At 42.1% G+C, this 21,704-nt stretch overlaps 3 protein-coding genes across 4 annotated transcripts; 2 read left to right on the top strand and 1 right to left on the bottom strand.

The window, feature by feature from the left end:
* Window positions 1-6,235: 6,235 nt before the first annotated feature.
* On the bottom strand, window positions 6,236-13,640 carry LOC141817295 (putative serine protease EDA2). Its single transcript, XM_074704974.1, has 13 exons — window positions 13,470-13,640; window positions 13,121-13,246; window positions 12,453-12,608; window positions 12,110-12,286; window positions 11,716-11,832; window positions 10,088-10,138; window positions 9,939-10,010; window positions 7,372-7,477; window positions 7,180-7,276; window positions 6,808-6,899; window positions 6,568-6,642; window positions 6,404-6,487; window positions 6,236-6,327 (listed from the first exon to the last, which is right to left on the bottom strand). The coding sequence occupies exons 1-13, from the start codon at window positions 13,638-13,640 to the stop codon at window positions 6,236-6,238; spliced, it is 1,416 nt and encodes a 471-aa protein (XP_074561075.1).
* Window positions 13,641-18,549: 4,909 nt separating this feature from the next.
* LOC141817290 (two-component response regulator ORR5-like) lies at window positions 18,550-19,542 on the top strand. 2 transcript variants are annotated; one of them, XM_074704968.1, is made up of 5 exons: window positions 18,550-18,715; window positions 18,812-18,858; window positions 18,961-19,041; window positions 19,106-19,176; window positions 19,245-19,542. In XM_074704968.1, exons 1-5 carry the CDS (start codon window positions 18,580-18,582, stop codon window positions 19,327-19,329), a joined length of 420 nt encoding a protein of 139 aa, XP_074561069.1. In that variant the 5' UTR covers window positions 18,550-18,579; the 3' UTR covers window positions 19,330-19,542. The 2 variants fall into 2 exon arrangements, with proteins under 2 accessions (XP_074561069.1, XP_074561068.1); XM_074704967.1 differs by having other exon boundaries at window positions 18,580-18,715; window positions 18,964-19,041.
* Window positions 19,543-20,634: 1,092 nt separating this feature from the next.
* On the top strand, window positions 20,635-21,099 carry LOC141817283 (uncharacterized). The gene has a single exon (XM_074704960.1). It carries the CDS (start codon window positions 20,635-20,637, stop codon window positions 21,097-21,099), a length of 465 nt encoding a protein of 154 aa, XP_074561061.1.
* The last annotated feature ends 605 nt before the right edge of the window (window positions 21,100-21,704 follow it).

A 21,704-nucleotide genomic window follows, 5' to 3' on the forward strand; every position in this document is an offset into this window, starting at 1 on the left:
TGAAATGCAATTTTATGAAAAATCAGAATCCTACCACTGTCTTTGAGATTTAAACATCAATGTCATGAAGCACACAACTTAAACATGAAATGCAACAAGGCAATTCTACTTACAACTTGTTGATGCAATTTAACCATTCATTCCCACTTATCTAGCAATGAAATCCTTGCTCCCATTAACCTACCCTAACAACTTGATACATAAAAGCAGAAATGGCACGGAACAATGTATTTTTCATGAGTTTCAGAGGTGAATTTTCAGATTCGAATGGTTTGCAAGCTTAAGGCTGCAAGGTTCTATCGAATTAACCACAACTCAAGCATTAACTGAAGAAACAATTTGCCAAGGTTGCATGGGAAAAGAAATCACAGAACTGCAAACTGCATTTTTCAGCAACGTTGAACAGCAATCAAACTGAACAGAAATGCAGAAATGAAACAATGCATCCACCTATCAAACATGATACATAAGGTCTAAGATGGCATATAACAATGGAAATACCAAGTCGTAGGAGACTGAAATCAGAATGCAAGGAAGCTTCGGGTGGCACGGAACAGTGGGTTCAATGGAGAAATCAGAAACTGGTTTCGGATGAGGAGATTTAAGGCTAATAGGGAATCAACGAATGAACCTCAAGACACTCGATTAAACCCAAACAACTTAACTAAAAGAAATAAAGATTAATCAAATGCAAACAATTTGCAATCGTGAGTTGAAAATGCAGTGAAGTGAAAACAGAATGTTCAGTAATCGGAAATTTCAGAAAACAGAATCAGAAACATCCTCTTCTCCCTTCTCCGCTTGTTATCCTCAGCTGGGTGTCAAACCAGCTTCACTGAGCAATTTGGAATCTTCCCGTCGTTCTCTTGAGTGTGTTGCTCGCTTCCAGCTCCTCGAATCGCCCGGAAAAACCCTCTCCGAACGAACAGAACGCTGTGCAGTAGCCTGTTTGAGATGGCGAACTGGAATTCTCAGCTTCTCGATGCTCCGATGGTGTTGCTGGTGATACAAGCGAGCTCAGAGATGCAAGGAGAACCCCTCCTCAGACCTCGGGCGCGGATGATGCAGCAGGCCGCCGGAAAAGTCGGAAATAGAGGTTGGAATCGCCGGAGAAACCCTCTCCGTCGCGCCCTTCCAGCCGCCGGAAAAGTACCCAATCGGCCGGCGTTGGACTCTTCGTTGATCAAGGATCGCAATGGGATAAGTTTGGGAGGACGGGGCTGGCCGTGCGCGTACGTCGGTGAACAGGGGCTTCTCGCGGTCGCGGGGTTTTGGGACGATGAACAGTGGAGGCGCAGCCACTGTTCACCAATTAAACCATGCCTTTTATATCTGATTAATCTGATGATCTGGACCATCTATTTTGAATCCGACGGTGCACATTGATCTGAGCTCTAGGGCTTCTTAGGGTTTCCAAAAAATTGTGAAATTTTTATCAGGCTCGATCCGAGTCATATCCTTCATGTTGGCTTGATCAATTTGACAAATCTGACTTGATTTGACCGCGGTTGAGCTCGAGTCGGATCCGATTTAGCCCTAAAATCAATAAAAATCCATTAAATGCCAAAATTTCACCGTTAAATCATAAAAATTATATCAAACCTCAGATTATGCAATATGGGACAAATATGGTTAAATCGATTCAATAAATGATCATTTTCATGTAAAAGCCCAAGAATAAATCGATTTAAAATTAATAAAATCCCAATTCATCAATAACCAAACTCTTGATCAAGCGAGGAAGTCCAAGAGGCGAGCTTTTGGCATGAGAAAGTCCTTATAGGGTAAGGTAAATGAAGATCAAGAAGGTCGACGACCAAACTCTTGATCAAGCGAGGAAGTCCAAGAGGCGAGCTCTTGGCCTGAGAAAGTCCTTATAGGATAAGACAAATGAAGATCAAGAAAGTCGACGACCAAACACTTGATCAAGCGAGGAAAGAACTCGGTAAGATTTCATTTCAGCCACTATATTCTGAAGACAGTCAACTGGCACGCCTGGTACACTGCGTTAGCCAACTGTAACGCCCGAAAAATCTCAAAAATAATTTTAGAAATATTCTATGATTTTTCTAGAATTTTAGAATATTTTTTTAGAATTTTTGGAGTAGCGGAAGTAGCAAAAATAAATAGGAAGAAAAACGTCCGAGGCGAGATTTAAACCCGCAACCTTTATAAATCTGCAACTTCTAAAATATCTCCAATAACCAAACAGCCAAACAGTCTGTTCTGAATAAGAAGGAACCGAATTTTATTTATCGGTGAATTAGGTCTAGGCATCACTTAATATAAATAGGAGGCTTAAGAGAGGGTTTTGATTATCTTCGAAAACCCTTCCCTCACCTCTCGCCCAGAACGTCGTCGCCCTCTTTTCTCCTCCCTCTCGGCGCCCCAAACCCGAAGAACGAGGATTCCATCCCCTAGGATCACAAGGAAGGCTTACGAAAAACTTCTTCCACAAGGACTCTCCTCTCCGCGAGAAGAACGCGTAGACATAGGAAGATCGCCGAAAAGATCTCCTTTTCTAACGAAAGAATTGTAAGAAAATTAGCGCAGGAAGTAAGTACATCTCTCACCTGCAGTATAAGTTGTTTTCGTATTGTTCTTTCGCATGGTTATGTTAAGCTTTCCATGACATGATTTCTGTTAAACATGAAGGTATTTATAAGTATGCTCTTTTCATGACATGATTTATGTTCGACATGAATGTATTTATGTGTTCTTCCCCTAGTATAATTCATGTTAAATAGGAATATATATACGTTCTTTCCATAGTGTGGTTTAGGATTTAATCATGAATAGGTAAATTATTCTTCCTACTTATGATGGAAGTTGTTGGGTTGCAAAGGTGCAAACATAGTCCCACATCTAAAACACATGGGAAAGATCATGGGTTTAAAAGGATGGAAAGTATCTCCATTGGCATGAGGCCTTTTGGGGAGAACCCAAGAACAAAACCATGAGGGCTTAGGCCCAAAGTGGACAATATCATGCTAATGTGGAGATACAGACATCCTTGGAGACCCAACAATTGGTATCAGAGCGAGGCCGCTCTTCACCGGACTAACCGCCGGATGAGCCATGATCCGGATCTAACCATGTGGGTTGAACCTTAAAAACAAAGGAAGTAGGGGCTCCCGTGTTTGAATCAAGAGGACCAGACATCGGGCAGGAAGTCCTAGTAGGTCGGGTAGACCGAGGGGCATGAAGTCCTGGTTGCGGCTGGGCAGGAAGTCCTAGTAGGTCAGGTAGACCGAGGGGCATGAAGTCCTGGTTGCGGCTGGGCAGGAAGTCCTAGTAGGTCGAGTAGACCGAGGGGCATGAAGTCCTGGTTGCGGCTGGGCAGGAAGTCCTAGTAGGTCAGGGTGGACCGAGGGGCAGGAAGTCCTGGTGGGTCGAAGATTTAGACATCAAACGGAGGCTTTCCGTTTGAGGGGGGGTCTGTGGTCCTTTGTTTGAGGGGGGGATTGTTGGGTTGCAAAGGTGCAAACATAGTCCCACATCTAAAACACATGGGAAAGATCATGGGTTTAAAAGGATGGAAAGTATCTCCATTGGCATGAGGCCTTTTGGGGAGAACCCAAGAACAAAACCATGAGGGCTTAGGCCCAAAGTGGACAATATCATGCTAATGTGGAGATACAGACATCCTTGGAGACCCAACAGAAGTAAAGCATGATGAATGAATGATGAAAGGACAAGGATGTAATAAGTGAAAGGACAAGGATGTAATAAGTGAAAGTATAAGAACTTTATAATATATAAAGAAATGTATTTTACTTTTTAAGAGGCGGGTATCGGGCCAAAGGTTCGCCCATAATGAATTCCGGGCCAAAGGTTCGCCCATAAGGAAAGGAATTCCAGGGCTAAAGGTTCGCCCATAAGGAATTCCGGGCCAAAGGTTCGCCCATAAGGAAAGGAATTCCAGGCCAAAGGTCGCCTGATAAGATAAGTCCTTTGGTAGCATTCGGTGTCTAGCTACCCGAGTTCTATCAGAGATGCGCGCATTGATACTCCGCCAGGGCCCATAAGTATGTTTAAGTATGTTTAGGGTTTAGGGTTTAGGGTGATAGTTTAATTTGGTTGATATGGATGTCTATCCATCTCCTCTTGTATGGAAACAATTGATGAGATAAGAATTGCTAGGGGTGTAAACGAGCCAAACTGCTCGTGAGCTATTCGAGTCTCAGTTCGAAAAAAAATTCGTTTGAGTTTGTTTGATTAAGTTAACGAGGCGAGCTTGAGCTTGATTTCGAGCTCGAAAACATTATCGAGCTGAACTCGAGCTTAACAGTATTTGGTTCGTGAGCTTGCGAACGTGTTCGTTTAGAGGCTCCTGAACATATATATATATATACAATTTTGCTCTGCTGCGCGCCTCCTCGTCCGCTCCTCGTCCGCGACATCTGACGTGGCTAGGATTTCTCGTTCGCTACTGTCCACGCTGGAAACGAAGCTAAAGCCCGCCCGACGCCAAAATCGCGCGGCCAATTCGAGCTTTCGAGTTCTCCCCGCCTCAATCCGAGCTTCCTCCCCGCCGTCTGTTCCACGCCGTCTTCTCCACGCTGATTCAGATTCCCAAAATCGCCTGCATGCTGCCGGAAATCGTCGCGATTTTGGGAAGAAGAAATCCTGCTCGCGACGCACCCTGTTCCCAAAATCGCGAGGCCCAGACCCCTGCTCGCCCCGTCGCTCCTCTCGCCATCGCGCCCGCCGTCCGGCCCCCTCCTCTCCCCCGTCGCTCCGGTGTCTGTCGTCGCCCTTCGCGCCCGTCATCGCCCTGCACGACAGACGCGACGGCGAGGTAAGGTTTTCCTTGGCTAACCCTAAATCGCGTAACATCGACCCCGGCCCGTCCCACCGCTTTGCGAGGTAAGGTTTTCCGCCGTCGCCGTCGGCTTAATCTCTTCGGGCACATGAAAAGAGAGGAGGGAGTATTATATATATATATACATGAAAAGAAAGACGCGATTTTGGCGTCGAGCGGGATTTAGCTTCGTTTCCACCGTGGACAGTAGCGAACGAGAAATCCCAGCCATGTCAGATGTCGCGGACGAGGAGCGGACGGGGAGGCGCGCAGCAGAGCAAAATTGATATATATATATATATATATACATGATCGATGTTGTAATTTTCACTTTCATTTCTTTCAATTTTTATTCCATCTGTTCGACTGATGAACCAATTTTGCAAGGAAAACTTGTACCTCGTTTACAAGATTCCTTAACACCTTGTAAGAGATTGTTGCATTAGGATTGCATTCCACACTACAAATAGGGCGTTTCAAACAACAAAAACGATTGATATATCATCGAGCTAGTGGCACTCCCAAATTAAAGGACAGATGGGCCATCATTTCCTAGCTAGTGCGTTTTTGCATTGCTATTAGCTCAACTTCACTCTCAATTGTAATCAAAAGGTGGATCCGTCACCTTAGCGGCCTCCTGATCCCGGCCCCACAAGTGTCCAGAGAGGGTAAATCACGGACGGCCATTTTGGCCTTCTTCTTATCATGGAGGAGGGTTCGAACTCAAGATCTCATTGTAATCAACTGTCCTGCGCTAACCATGTGAGCAAGCCCAAGAGGGTGAGGGCGCTCACCGTCACTCTCAAGCACCTACGTTTGTTGGAGCACAGTGCTCCCACTACGATCGATGAGCTCTTGTTGTTGAACAAGGGGAAAAGGAAGGCAGAGAGAGCATCATGCCTTGCACCATTTACACCAACCACATGGAAGAAAGGGGGGAAAAAGGAAACAAGGATCTTGTGGTGGTCCTTTAATTTCCTGATGCCTGAATGCCTTGGTGAAACTCCACCGTCAGAGCGAAGGACAAGCACTAGCATGCATTATTCTGTCCTGGCCCATTACTTGTAAAATGATTCTCTTTATTGAGTTGACTCTCACTAGAAGCCACCAACCACGTAGCAATACAAAAAAGAAGTGGATCAGTCTTAAGACACTTGTGGGACTTTGTTCTTGTGGGCAAAGCCATGGAGACTGTGCAGGTCTCCTAATGATTCAACGACCATGGGGTCTGCGAGCACAAGTCAAGATGGAATTATTGCAATCTGAACCTATAAAGTGATCACATTTTCAGAGCAAAAATTTTATTTCATTGAAGGAATACAATGAAAAACAGTGGTAGCTTTCTTTGGAGTTTCACTGAAGGCGAAGTTGAAGCGTAATTGCATGCATTTGTTCGATTTTATTCGCGTAATCGGCAAGAAATGCACAGAGTTAATTCCTGCAAGATGAACATTGTGAGAGCCACAATTCCATGTGTTTTATGATCTTCTGCCTCACTGCATGCACTGCCTCCTCACACTTTTCTGCATCACCCGATAAAAATGACTCCTCTGAAATCATCAAACTTGACTACATACAAAGAGAGAAATGTAAGCTAACCTTTTACATTAGAAGCTGATGGAGGACATCCAGCGAGATCGAAACCATGGGCACAGTTGTGGCACTTGATCAAGTAGGTAGGCACTAGAACAATAGCAGTTCTTATCAGTATCCAAGTAAAAAAAAACACATATACATAGATCTAAAATCAAGGTAGATCTTACAATCTTTTGATGATGTTTGTTTAGATGCACCAAGCCAAGGATCCTGTGAACCATTGGTGAAAATAATTTTTGTACCTGTATGTTCAAATAGATGATGCAAACTAAAACGAATTTGAACAATAGCAATAAAACAATTGCAACCTTACTGATTACTGAACTAACTGTATATGAGTTCTATGATGCTCAGAATCTGTTCGTTCAATGTATTAAGGGCTAGTTAAACATTTTTAGGAATCATACCACTAATATTTTTGCCTCCATAATAGACATTGGTCATATTAATTTTGTGGTACACACTTCCGAACATATTCTTACAGAAGTCCAAATGCCACCTACAATTGATAAACATATGTATATGGTGAATTAGATCCTTAGAAACAGCTGAGACTGAAACAATCCAAGCTTCAAGTCCATAATCTCCAAGAACTTTCTACTCCAGGACTTAGATTTGTTAGAGCTTGCAATGCTTCCACATATACATGTACAAAAGTATACGTACTTACAAATTCAAGTTTCAATAGGTTAAGGAAGAAGCATAGTAAATTTTAGAGCATTAAAGTGTATTGCATTCACAAATTTTTACAAGGAAATAATATATATATATATATATACCTCAAGTCAATCCTTGCTGAACGAATAGCATCAGACTTTGGTGCTACTTGAAAATTACCAAACTCAGTACAAAGTTGGAACCACCATAGTCGATTAGCTATCAGATTGTACACAAATGAGAATATGAAAATTACTGTGTTTTTAAATATCTAAAGAGGTATACAAAGTTAGAAGCTTAGTATAGCATCTTACCACTGTTTCCCCCAGGCGTTGTGTTCTTATAATATTCTGGATCATAAAGCTCAAGTGAGGAATAACTCCCAAGAAAATTATTTTTGATATAGGTACTATATACTTCCTGCATACAAAAGTCCATTGAGGGAGAGCCCTAGAGCCAATCATGTGATGATTGATGTATGGACTCAATGTATCATATTCTATTTATTTATAAAGGCATTACTTTTGTGGTTATTATACTTACTTGTATTAGTGCCAAATAAACTAAGTATAATAGCGTCCTTGTGTAGTAGGTTCGTATCTATATCAATCGATTGGTTGAATCGATAGTGAGATGATATAGAGAACACTACACTAAACTATTCCTAGTCAAGTATTGACATTCAAGGACAATGTTAATGCATAGAGACTAGCATGTAGGTCAACATGATGACTTGATCTCACAAGTCATGGATATGAGATATCAAGTTGACACATGGGTATGCATTGGAGAATGTATACTGAATGACCCGCCATGAGAAAGTATCATGGATCGTTATATGAGTGTCATATACTTTCTCATGTGGCTATTAGTATGACTATTAGTCCTTAGACCTGAAGTCACCATGGTTCCCAACATAAGGAGTTACATACTTTGGCTTCGTCAAACGTCACCCGTAACTGGGTGGACTATAAAGGCGATTACTGGGTATGTAACAAATTATGTAGTGGGATGTGAGTGATGTAGATGGGATCTATCCCTCCTATATGACGGGAGTGATATCTTAGTTCTTGATAGAGTGAGACCACTAAAGTGCATGGACCATGCCCAAATGAGTCAACATGAGATGTTGAGCTCGTTTGATTGAGTGAGTCTACTTGGAGTTCAAGACATAGATTGATTAGAGGATGACACGGTCTATGCCTCGGTTTAATCAATCTTGATATCAAGGATAGAAGGACATGGTCACATATTGTGAGAGTCACAATTAGTAGTCACAAGGTGATGTTGGATCTCAACATTCTTGTAGCTTGGGTAGTAGTGATGTGTTGCTAGATACCGCTCACTACTTATGCACCTAAATGAGTTTAGGGCATTGCCAACGTTACAAGAACCTATAGGGTCACACTCAAAGGGCAATTAGGTGGAAATTAGGTTCATGTGATGAACCAAGAGGAATAGATTCATGTGATGAATCAAGTTGGGTTAGGTGTAATCCAAACTAGACTAGTGGAGTTGATTTGATCAACTTTGGGAGATTAGAAGTCAAGTTTGACTTGACTTGAGAAGGAGAAATTTTGAGGGTCAAGTTTGACTTGACTTTGTGCCATGTCATCATAAATGTTGACTTGACTTTTTGCCATGTCATCATTATGTTGACTTGACTTATGCCACCTCATGGTCAATTATTGACTTGACCATTTGACTTTGAAATGAGGTGGCATAAGTGATGGCCAATGGTGAGCCTCCACATCATCAAGGTGCCACCTCATGGGAGGTTACAAGTGTGGTTTGTAACTCATGGGGTTTAATGGCTTTAAATGGGATTAATTCACCTTGAATGGTGTGCCACAAAAAGGAGAGAAAGTGTGGTTTTTGGTTTTAACGTGAAGGGAAAAAAAGAGGATGAAAAAGTAAAGTTTTTCATTCTTTTCTCATTTCCACGTTGAGTGTTTTTCTCCCTCTCCTTCTTCATTGTTTTTCTTCTCCCTCTCCCTCTCCTCTTGCTAGCCAAAAGCTCTAAGGGTGCTAGCACACTCTAAGTTTTTTATTCCACATATTTGTCCGAGTGGATACCGTAGAGGAGACTACACGAGTAGCTCTTGAGATCCGACTCCACCGTGGACGAGCGGGATACGCGAAGGGCACGCATCGAGGGTAACGTTCTCATCTTGTAGATCTAGTGTAGATCTAGGTTTTTAAACATGTACATGAACAATTTTGTTTTTATCTTCGCACGGATCCAGTGGCACGGGAGTTCCGAGGTTTCCGCAACGCAAAAAGCGGTTTTTGCGGCTCGGAAATCCCAACAAAGTTCCTTGTCAATAAGCAACTTCACTTATTAATTCTTTATGCTCCTCACTGACCATCTAAATGCAAAAAGAGAACAAGTAAATACCCCTTATCTTGCTTCTAAGAAGGGTCTCACGATCCCAATGATAGTTCAATATCGAAAAAAAAGGTTCCTTGTCACCAAGTAATACTTTTCTTTTATCATATATATTGCATCAATGTCTAATTGATTTGAAAGGTTTTTTAAAAGTTTATTTAGGCATGGAATGTAACATGGTGCTGGAGGCAAAAGGAAAGTGGCAACAAATTTCATAGACTCAGATGTTAAATTCAATTAAATCTGTAAAGAGATAAGGTGTTACTAGTAAATTATGGGAAAGGGTGCATAATGATGGTAGTTTGAGCATGTACACTTGAATCTATTATGAACCAGTGCTGCTGATGGAGCTGTGGAAAGATAATTACATTTCAAAGTCTAGGAGGTCACATTTTTATTTCAAAGAGAACATAAAGAAATGTGTGCACAAGATGTCAACAAGATACCGATAAATCTAGATCTAGAATTATGGTGAGAGAAAGATAAGAGTACCAATAAGTTTGTCCCATTTTTTTTGGCATCAATAAGAGGATAACATAGTTCATCAGGACTACCCTCCTGAATCTGAAAAATGCAATATCATTAGCTTAGCTAGAGGAATTAGGAAAAAAACAGTTCGGTCTGCTATTTAATCTGCTTACAGCTGAACCAGCAGCATCAGCCAGGAGGCACAACAAGTAGTCGTCGTTAATCTGGTGCAGGGCCGGCTCTAGGCATAGGCCACTAAGGCCTATGCCTAGGGCCCCCTTTTAATTGGGGCCCAACTTTCTATATATCAATATATATATTAAAAAATAAAAATTATTAAAATAAATTTATTAATTGGTTTAATCGATTAAAGTCCCGAAAACCCCTTAAAATTCTCAAAAAATTCTAAAAATCGTTCACCTTCCTTCCGCTCTAAAATATGAATCCCCGATTTGAACCGAAATTTTCAAGTCGTCGTTCGCCTTCGCCTTCGCTTTCGCCCCGCCCTGTGGCCTGCGCGGCTGCGCCTTCGCCCAGCCCTGCCCTACGAGCCCTTCGCCCGGCCCTGCGCCGTCGCCTTTGCCTTCACCCGACCCTGCGCACCTTTCGCCCCGCCGGCCGGCCCTGCGCCTTCTCGACTTCGCAGCTTCGCCCGGCCCTATGTACCCTTCGCCCGACGGCCCCGACCCTGTGCCAGTGCGCCTTCGCCTTCGGCCGGGCCTGCGCGCGCTTCACCTTTGCGCCTACGGCCTACGCCTTCGCTTTCGCGCCCTAACCCTTCGGCCTTCTCGCCTTTGTCGGTGAGCAATGATTTTTTTTATTAAATGATCTTTATTATTTTATAAAATGACTTTTATTATTATGATTTATTTCATCATTAAATTGCTGGCATGTTTTGATGATTCAACAATCAGACTAATTACTTCATTTAATTTGATCAATGACGAGATAATTCTGATTGAAAAATGGAATGAAAATATAATTTTCATGTTCATGAACGAATTGAATTAAGAAATAAATATATATTGATAGAATAGGTAAATAAAATATTATAAATTGATCTTTCTTCTGCCTATTAAATAATTTTTTAGGGTAAAAATTAATGTATCTGATTAATGATTAATGTATGTGTTTCTTCAGGGTGAAAAGTTTTTAGAAAGTTGAAAGTCTTGAGGGCTTATTTTTCAAAATTAAAATTAATAAAGTCTTATTTACATTCAACTATGTCTCAAAAAAGATTAAATAATTTAGCAATGTTATCAATTGGAAAAAATTTATTATTAAAACTTGAATATGAAAATTTAATTAATAATTTTACTTCTAAAAAAGAAAAAAAATTTAATTTTATATAAAAAATTTATTTTTAAAATTAATATTTTAATTTATTTTAAAAAAATTTTAAACCCACCATTGTCGAATCTCAAGTCCGAATAAAAAAGGATGAGAGAAATTTTTTTTAAATAATAACAATTATTTTAAAAAAATTACCTAGGCCCTCCGTAGGCTTGAGCCGCCCCTGGTTGTCAGTCCCAAATCTGAATGAAAAAAGACGAGGAAAAATTTTATATTTAAAAATATATATTAAAGGTCTAAAAATAATTTTAGCCTAGGGTCCCATAAAACCTTGAGACGGTCTGGTGACATAGAATAGCAAACTCAATTTTACTTTAAATGGTTTCTGACAATGATTGTGTATTATGATTTCATAAATTAAAACTGCATGAACTACAGGATATATACAAGAAGTGAAGCAAAGACACAGATTTTTATTGTTCCATAAATTATGGCACAGAAACATAACCTTAGGTGCACCTAACAAGTTCTTCACAGATTTTCCATCATCCTGAAGTTTTTTCTCCGCAAGATTAGTTATTTCTTGAAGCACAGCTTTACATTCAGGGCCAACTGACCTTCCAATCTGCAAAAGTGATGACAACATGCAGAGATTTAGAAGTTCTTCATCTGTCACTTTTTCTTGTCTTTAAAAATTTTTGCTATTTAAACAAGAAATGGGGGGGGAAAACACACATTTCTAGTTACAAAAACATAGAAAGATGGCATTGAAAAAAACCATATGAAAGACAGAAGGAGAGAATAGATGGCAATGGACCATATGAAAAAATTCATATGAAAAACTACTATTGTCTTTCACTTCTATGCCATTAGAAAGAAGGAGAGAATAGATGGCAATGGACCTGTAGATCATAATCTGCAAAGTTATAAACCATATGAATAGCTGCCGAACTCGCAAGACTCCCACAAGTTAGATGAGGAAATTTTAGATGGAACCAGGCGCTGAGTGCTCCAGCATATGAAAGACCAATGACAAACCAGGGACTTTCCGCTACACTATATTTTGCATTCAAATGCTCCTGCAGGAAAAGCAGCAAATAGTGCCAATTAAGAAATTCAGATGATAGTACTGATCGGAGAGTACAGAAACATAATTCAACAAGAGATATTTCACCAACTATATGAAGAATGAAACAAAATTAAGATACAGAGTTCCATGAATCTCAATTAGTTTAGAGTGCCAACCTGGTAATACTGGCGGAAAACAGCCATGTCAAACAAAGCTTGCTTTGAGGAAAGAAATCGTAGGTTTCTGGTTGTTAAGTTATTGAAAGGGGAACTTTTTCCATAGTATCTGTGTTCTAGAGAAACCAAAGCCGCACCGAATTTTTTTGCTAGTACCTACACATCCCATCAAATTCTTGAAAAGAGGATCAATGATTCAAGATTACATATTACTGCAAAAGGAGGTTGTGTACACCTAATATAGTTAAATATGTGTGTATATATTCAAAACTATTTGGTTGTGTTTTTGCAGCTCAAAATTTATGTTTAACATATACTCGCTTCAAAGAAATGGAAATCTCAGTAAAACTTTAAACATGTTAATACCCTTGTAAATGGTAAGTCATATATGGAGGGTTTAGGTACATGATAAATTCTTATGCATTTTCTGGTTATTGGTTTCTAAGAATGACAAAGATTTGCATGAATTTATTTGATGGATGGTGCTAGTAAGAACACATTTTAAAGAACAGAACGTTTCCAAACAAGACAATGCTTCTAAAATTGCTAAATATTTTGAATAACTTTTACTTACGATATTTGGCAGACTGGCTCAGTCTCTAAATTTTACTGTCAGTGGGCAATGAAAAGTAAGTTAAACGCAGTTTAGCAAGAAGCACCTCACTTACAGCTATATAACTTCTATAAATGCCGTCACATGTCTCTTCACCACATACTACAAGAAATACTGGGCCTTTAGGAGCTTGGTAATGATCAAGAAATTCATAATAACGCTGCTGGAATTTATGATGTCCCTGCATATCGCATGCAAAATTAAGGATTACTTTCCTTTTTCGTTAAAACCCCTCTAATTCAATACGAACATGAAAAAGATTAACACCCCAAAAGTTTAAAGACAAAACATCTCAAAATGTTACTAGATAACCAACTGTTTGAATGAATAGAGACGCAAAGGGAAAATAACAAAAGAAAGAGAATCGCAAGGAGGAAGAAGATAATCGAGAGAGAGGTGCAAACCGCAATGGAGAAGTGGTCGAGGGTTTGATTGAACCAGTGCTCTTTCTGGGTGAGGAAGTAGTCGTTTTCTTCTTCCAACTTATGGAAGCGGGAACCCTGAGACTCCGCTGCAGGGGGAAAGTAGGAGAAGAAGAAGACAACGAGAGAAAAGGCACCGATGAGAGTCATCATAACAGGTGAAGGATCGAAGAAGGAGATGTGAAAGGCGAAGTGGATTTAGAGCCAAGATCCCCATGCTTGACGAGACGACGGTTAATGCCTTAATTTAAAAAACGGATTGAGAAACATACTTGAAAACGGACAAAATTAAAGTATTTAAAATTTTTGAATACTATTTTATATCAAGAATTTCATAATCAATTTGAGCAACGTAACGCCCGCCCGATGTAAAAGCATTCTCGGATCACCCCGCTCTCCGCCTCCGCCAGCAGCCGGAACCCCCGCAGAGCTCCTGCATGGACTGCTCCGCCTCCAGCCGCCGCGCCATCATCGGCAGGAGTTCCTCGTACTCCCCCGCCGCCTGCCCTCCCACTTCCCCGTCCCCCACCATGTCTGCGCACCAGCTCGATCGGCCCGCTCCTGGGGCGATAATCTCATTCTCATCTACTACGTACACCGGCATCGGCTATCTCTCCGAAGCGCTCAAGGTCCGCGTCAACCGGATCCTCAACTCCTGAGGCCAAGACGGACGCCGTCCTCATGTACGCCGGTCTTGAGAGCGGGATGGTCGCCGCCAGGGATACGGACGACTGGACTGGGTGAGCAGCGTGCAATAGCAATCTCACACACTCTCTACTCTCGATTTCCTTCTCCTTCCTCAACAGCTAACTTAAGCATCGGAGTGATCGTGCCGGGGAAAATCCCTGACTTTCCTGTTCACCTTTTTCTTGTTCGTAGGACCCTAGAACCCTCCTCTCTTCGCCTTCATCCAAGCTAGCCTCCACAAGGTGCTGTAGAGAGAGCTGTCGCGCATCCAGAAGCGGATCTCAACAGGAACAGGAATCAAGAGTGAAGGACTCGGGCACGCGCACTGTGGCAAGCGTTGAGGTTGTTGAAGGTAGTGAGGAGTCGGGCGTTGATATGCGTGGGCTGCCAAGATCGAGGAATGCGGTGAGGACTCGGGAGTTTGGCAATGGAAGTCGGGAGGTCGCCGCCACCACAGAGCGAGCGATGAGGGACCAGAGGAGCTAGCCAGGTCAGAGAAAGAGGTTTCCAAGCATGGTGAGTAGGATATATGAACAATTTGAAAGGAAGAATGACTTAAATTGGGTGAGTTTCAAGATATGCTCGACAACCAATATGCTTCAGTATAGTTGCGAGGTGACTTGAAGCAGTCATATCAGATTGGACTGATTCCTCCCGACACCTTATCGGATTTGGGAGGGTGTGGGCTGAGTTGCCTAAGTCAATGAAGAGAGATGAGTGACTATATATAATATATTGTTTGTCGTAGAGTTTTGTATATAAAACTCTGGAAAATATATGGTCGAGTTATCCTTATCCTTGCCAACTAATATGAAAGCAACATAATTGAACTGAGACAGGAAGCAGCACTTGGAGTCCGAAAAAATAGAGGCGATAATAATCCGAAGTGAGAACATTTCAATGCAGACTCCGCATGCAAGCCAGGAATCCTTCTTCGAAAATCAGTCCGTTGATCCAAGACCAGAAAAATATATAATTCGGGAACTCGATATGAGGTGATAGCCCGCTGACCCAGGATCCGAGAACTATACAGCTCGGGAACCGAGAATAGACAACTTAAGAGAGAGATTAAACCCTGTTATAAGATAATAGACCGCTGATCCGGGATCAGGAAAATATATAACTCAGGGGGTTTGAATCCCGATAAGAGATAATTGCTTGCGGACCCAGGACTAGTAAAATATATGATTCATGAGAGATTGAATTCCACTAATAGATAATATCCCGTTGACTGGATCAGTTATAGTAGTGCGAACCTGCTTGAATATGTACGAGTAGATAGATAAATGTGAGCTCAGTCATGAGAGAGGTACTGACCTAAAGTCGTGTAGGGTGAAGGCGAGGTGTTAGAGCTCGATTCTGACTCTTGCGAGTATGGAAGAGGTTGATAGCTCGACCCCGGCTGTGGGGGGAGGCTGAGCCGCCTAGCTGCGCTCGACCTCAGCTGTGTGAGGGAGTCTGAGCCCTTTATGATCCTGGTTGTGCTCGACCCCAACTGAGGGGGGAGGCTGAGGCGCCTGGCTGCGCTCTACCTCAGCTGTGTGAGGGATTTAGCCTTTTATAATAGGACGGTTGCCGAAGGGAGCTCGACCCCGGCTGCAGGAACGCGGGGGAGGTTGAGCCCTGTATAATAGGACGGTTGTCGAAGGGAGCTCGACCCCGGCTGCAGGAGCGCGGGGGAGGTTGAGCCCTGTATAATATGACAGTTGCCGAAGGGAGCTCGACCACAGCTGCAGGAGCGCGGGGGAGGTTGAGCCCTGTATAATAGGACGATTGCCGAAGGGAGCTCGACCCCGGCTGCAAGAGCGCGGGAGAGGTTGAGCCCTGAAAAGGACATTTATCGATGGAGATAGTGGTCCGAGACCACCAAAAGGAAGCTTGACCCCGGCTATGTCCGAGCGCAGGAGAGGTTGAGCCAAGGATCGATCCTTCGGCGTCAGCAGATCGACGATTGAGCTTGAAAAACTTGATGGGGTCAGTAAGTAAGTGGAATTCCACGATCGTAAGTGGGAATAAAATGGCCTGCAAGGAGCATGATTGTTAATCATACGGACAGTGCAATAGAATATTTATGAAGGGATAATAAGTCGATTGGGCTCCTATTAGTCATCTCGCAGAAACATTGAGACTTATAGAAAATTTGCTGCGCATGGGTCGGCAAAATAAGACCCGGCAATGCCGCAAATGAGTGGGATTCCGCGGTCGAGTTAATCCCTCGCCCTTATCATCGGTCGAATAGTAGGAAATCCTCCACGTGAAAGGTGAGCAATGGAGTTCACTCCCGCCCCAGGAAGGGCTTGTGGTGCTTCCCTTGAAAGTGTGGCTTCCATGCGGGATCTGAGGGATCTGCAAGGATCGTGTTGGTATCTCGAAGGGCGGAGCTGGAGCGAAGGGTTGGCTTTGTGAGGCGGTTGTAGCAGCCACCCCGTGGCGGTGGCGGTACTCTTCTTGAGTTAAAGTGATGTGAGCAGGTCCAGCAGGGTGGTCCATCAACATGTCAGAAGTTCCCACAGACAGCGCCAAAATATGTTCATGTTGAAATCAGCTTTCGGATGCGTCACCGGACCAGTCAGCGTACAGGGATTGAGTTGGCGATGAAGCAGGAAGGAGAGAAGGGAGCAACCGACAGGGAGGGCCTCCACACCGAGGAAGGAGAAAGGATCAGCCGCCGGAAGACCCTGAAATACCATCGGAGAACAAAGGTCAGCGTGGCGCCGGGGAAACCCCGGATAGCCACTCCGACACTCAAGTCAGCAAAGGATGAAGAGAGGAAGAAGATGAACAGTAAAAAGAAATATGTAAAGAGAGAGAGAGAGAGTTCCACCCCCTTTTCGTTTATACCTGAAAAGGTTTATATAGCACCATAGAATAAGAGTATTTCCTGTTGAAGGAAAGGACATGATATTACCTCGGGAAGACCATTTCTAACTAGTCACATCTCACTAATGCTAAGCTAATTATTCTCTTTTGATTGAATGACTATTTCTGATAAGGTATGACCTTGATGGCCTTGAAAAGACCATTTCTGACAAGGTATGACCTTGAGAAGACCATTGTTGATAAGTCATATCCAATAAGACTTGATTGTCCTAGAGAAAGATCGTGAAGGGGCCCAGTGGGGGCACAAGCAGAGAGTATTTGGATGAGTGGTAGAGTAGCAAAGCTGACAGAGGAGTGGCTGAGTAGCAAAGCTGACAGAGGAGTGGCTGAGGGGCAGAGCTAAGCTGCCGAGGGGCTCAGTGGCAGAGCTGGGCTGCCGAGTGCTGAGAGCTGGGCTGCCGAGTGCTGAGAGCTGGGATGTCGAGTCCGAGTGGCAGAGCTAGGCTGCCGAGTCCAAGTGGCAGAGCTAGGCTGCCGAGTCCGAGTGGCAGGCTACCGAGTCCAAGTGGCAGAGCTGGGCTGTCGAGTCCGAGTGGCAGAGCTGGACTGCCGAATGGTTAAATAAGTCAGAAATTGATAGGATGCATATTTAAAATATCTTTTGGTATTCCAATTTCCAAATAGCTTATCAACACTGTTTTTGGTCAAAGCTACTCCAAAATGCTATTTTAAAATGAAGTAATTTTAATTCAAAATATATTTGAATTAAATTATAAGTGAGATATTATTTTAATATTTTTTAAAACAAGGACGTCCGTCTGGAAGATACGAATAATTTAGGAGATTTTTTTAAAATTTATTCTCTGCCATTATAGTAACCCGGAAACTAATTCCAAAATGAACCGGCCAATCATTCTCGAACCGGACCAAATCTAATCTCTTGGCCCACTACGATTTTGCAGATAATAAATGTCAAGATCCTTCTCTCTTTGACCCGATTACTTTATGATCTACACAAGAATATTCGGGGTCCTTTTTAAAAAATAATTATTTATTTATCCCTTTTTTGTATCAAATAAAATATTTTCTTCCTTGTCAATTCTCTTCCAACGGTAAGAAATGAAATTTATTTCCTATAAATAAAAGAAAATTAAAGTCAATTGATAATATGTAAATATTTTATTTTTTCAAAAAATAAAATAAAATCATGTCTACGCGATCTTCCTCGCTAACTCGCCCGTTACATTCCATTTGCTTTTGTTGCAGTGACGATATATTGGTACACGGGAAGATACCGATACGATACGCTCGTCACGCCACAATATCGCTTCCGACATATAAAAGTGAGACATTGAAAAATGTGGGGCCCAATTGGCAAGCTGGCGATTCTGTGGTCAAGATTGGAGGTGGCGTCACGTGGGTAATCATTTCGAGTGAGGTTAGTTATTGGCTGCTTTTTGTACGTGGGCGAGGATTTGCTCGCGATTCCCTGCTCTTTATTCGTCGCCCTCTTTAAATACCTCGCGATTCGGAGGGCGGAAATGGGAGATCGATCGATTTGCTCGTTGTTGATCCGAGAGCTGCAATGTCGTCGCCGGCGAGAGGATCAAGAGGCTTTGGAGCCGGAGGGGAGCCAGCGGCGATCCATGTGCTGGCGGTGGACGACAGCTCAGTCGACCGGGCGGTCATCGCGGGGCTTCTCCGGAGCTCCAAGTACAGAGGTAGGAGACGACCGATCCTTCATGAACTCGCCTTATTTCCTTCTTTCTTCTACGCTAATTAGGGTTTCCCCCTTTTCTTCCGTTGCTCGATCGCAGTCACGGCTGTGGACAGCGGGAAGAAAGCGCTGGAGCTATTGGGAATGGTGAGTCGATCTATTGCCATGTCCTTTCCATTCGATTCTTCGATCGTTAGATGGGATTCTGATTGGAAAAAATGGGAAATTTTCTCTCTTCCACTGTTGTAGCAGGAACCAAACGTGAATATGATCATTACTGATTACTGGATGCCAGAAATGACAGGATACGAGCTGCTCAAGAGAGTCAAGGTGAGAACAACCTTTTTTTGCGATTCTGAATGCTGAACCCTAAACAAGCTTAATCCTGTCACAGGAATCCTCCAAGCTGAGGGAAATCCCTGTGGTCATAATGTCATCTGAGAATGTTCCTAATCGAATCAACAGGTATAAAAAAAATCTATTATTTCAATAAAAAGATCGTCTTTTTTCATGATTTGATGATGTTCTTGCAGATGTTTGGAAGAAGGAGCAGAAGATTTCTTGCTGAAGCCTGTGAGGCCATCTGATGTATCTCGTTTGTCCAGCTGGATCAGATAGCAATCTGGGAATGGCAGAGGAGGACGAAAGATGAGTCTCCTGTCGATACAATTTTCTTCAGCTTTGCCCTCGTTTAGAAATGAGATCTATTGTTTCTTCTTTTCATGAGCAAGGAACTGTGATCATGGAGATCCTCGTCATCTTCCATGGATCTCACCTCGTGCTTTCAGATGTAAATATGCTTCAAGCAAGCATTTCAATCCAATGCCATTCCGATTCATCCCTTTGTGGGGCTCCTGTTGTTGTGTGGGATTCTGAAGGGGACAGAGGTCTTCTTGTTGCCCAATGGGTGTGTACAGAGGGGCAGTATAAGAGTTTGAATTTCAAATGGGATGATAATGTGGAGATAAACTAGGAAGAAGATGAAGGAAGTCTTAGCACACCACAACACGATAAAATTATTACAGCGTGATTGAATCTCATAAACCGCTTTTCCAAGATAAGACATTCTTCTAGATTTAGGATTACGTGGACAAAATCCTAACACTTCGATTATATATAAAACAAAATCTACACTCTTCTAGGATTATGTGGACAAAATTCGAAGATTATATATAAAACAAAATGTTATTATTGGAGAATAAAGAGGGAGGGACAAAGGCCAGTTGTAAGATTTGAGGAGATCGAAGGAGATTTGGTGTACTGGAGGACTGACCAAGCTTTGCCTTGTTGGACCAGAGCTTGGGGACCTCCCTTTGGGAATCCTATGGGAATATTTAGTGGCTGGTCATCTTTGACTTCCTTTGAGACTTCGTGGCACGTTCCTTCCTTTTAAGATTTTATTTGATTCATAACTCTCCACGACTCCTATATCAAAGTCTAGTCTTAGTAGTTTTATCTTATATCTTTTCTCTTTATAAATTCATGATAAATTTTATAGTATTCATTTTTTCTTAAGGAATCAACATTTATTTTTTAATGAATGAGAATAAGTGTTATTCTTTTATTTTTGCTATATATGACATTGCATTAATATTTTTTAAAATAATTTTTAATGATTAAAATAAAATAAATTTGCAAACCTAATAGAAGAGAGGAAGGAAAATTTAAATTAATAACTTGTAATAAGGGTATTTTTGTAATATTAACTTCTAAAAATAGGGAAAATGCTATTTCGTATTTTATTCAAAATTTAATTAATTTCCATTCCTTTTTTTTCGTTAAATTGCCTTCTAAAAGTCCGCAAGTTTAGCCGAATGTTTCGGATTACTATTTTTTTCCATTATTTTTTCTTGATTTTGTTTGGTTCGAGAAGATATATAAATAATATCAGTATAGGAATTATGATAGCTGCAGTCTTTTGCCATGGAAAAAGCGGCGGAGGAAGCGCAGCGCGCGTACGACAGTTTCGTGGAGGCGATGGCAGCGATGGTGGAGGCGAAGGCGGCGGCTTGCGGCGAGCGTACGGCCGCGACTGAAGCTGCCCTCGAGGCGCTACGGGACCGGTACCGGAGTTTCCTGTGCGCGGTGGACGCCTCAGAGGCTACGGTCGACGCCTCGAAGCAGAGGTTCACGGCGGCGATCGGCGGCTTCGTCGACGAGTCTGCCGTTGGGAGGATGCCGCCGGTGTTTGAGCGGGCGCCTCCGACCATTGACTTATTAACGAAGGACCGCCGCGTCCTCTATAATCAGAGGTCACCGAGCGGCGTCGCCGGCGACGTGGCGGTCTTCCCGCTGGTTAACGACCACGGTGGAAAATCTTCAGAGTGTAGATTGCATGGAAAGGGTATCCTCCTGCTTCGCGAATTCCTTCACAGCCGCAGGGTTTAATCTAATGAATCAATGGGTTGATCCTGACCGTTGAATTTAATTTGTACCCATATTGTCCGGCACGGATGATCTCTTGCATGGACCTGTTTACTTGGAAGGAACGAAAATTAAAGAGGTGAATTGACATGAGTGGATTGTTCGAGTTATTCTTTTCATTATTTCACAAAGGAATGTAACATTGGAGAGATTATCAATTAACGATCAATCACACATTAGATTGATAGAATTGTCTAGTTTAGTCGGACAATTCTTGACTAATAAGAGGAACTTGATTTTTTACATAATTTTAACATAAACCAAATGTTAGATGAGAATGATATTTTATTCAATCGATTGGTTATTCTCTCTAAGTAAACATACCAAGCATGATCTCCCTCTGCTTGTGGGTTAAGTTGGCTTTGTTCGAACGAGAATAATTATTATGAGGAAATAAAAATAAAAGGAAGTCCATAATTCAGGTGAAGTTTGGAAGAAGTTTAATCTTTTATTTATCTTAGGGAAACTATTTTCATCTTTTATGAAGTTAGGATTTTAAGATTATTTATCAATAAATATATTCTAGTATTCTTTTTTTCAAGATAGTAAATTTTGCACTACAAAATAAT

The sequence above is a fragment of the Curcuma longa genome, unplaced genomic scaffold (genome assembly GCF_044706935.1).
Source record: "Curcuma longa cultivar G26 ecotype Majalengka, Jawa Barat unplaced genomic scaffold, ITB_CL_G26_1.1 contig_19982, whole genome shotgun sequence".
NCBI lineage: Eukaryota > Viridiplantae > Streptophyta > Magnoliopsida > Zingiberales > Zingiberaceae > Curcuma > Curcuma longa.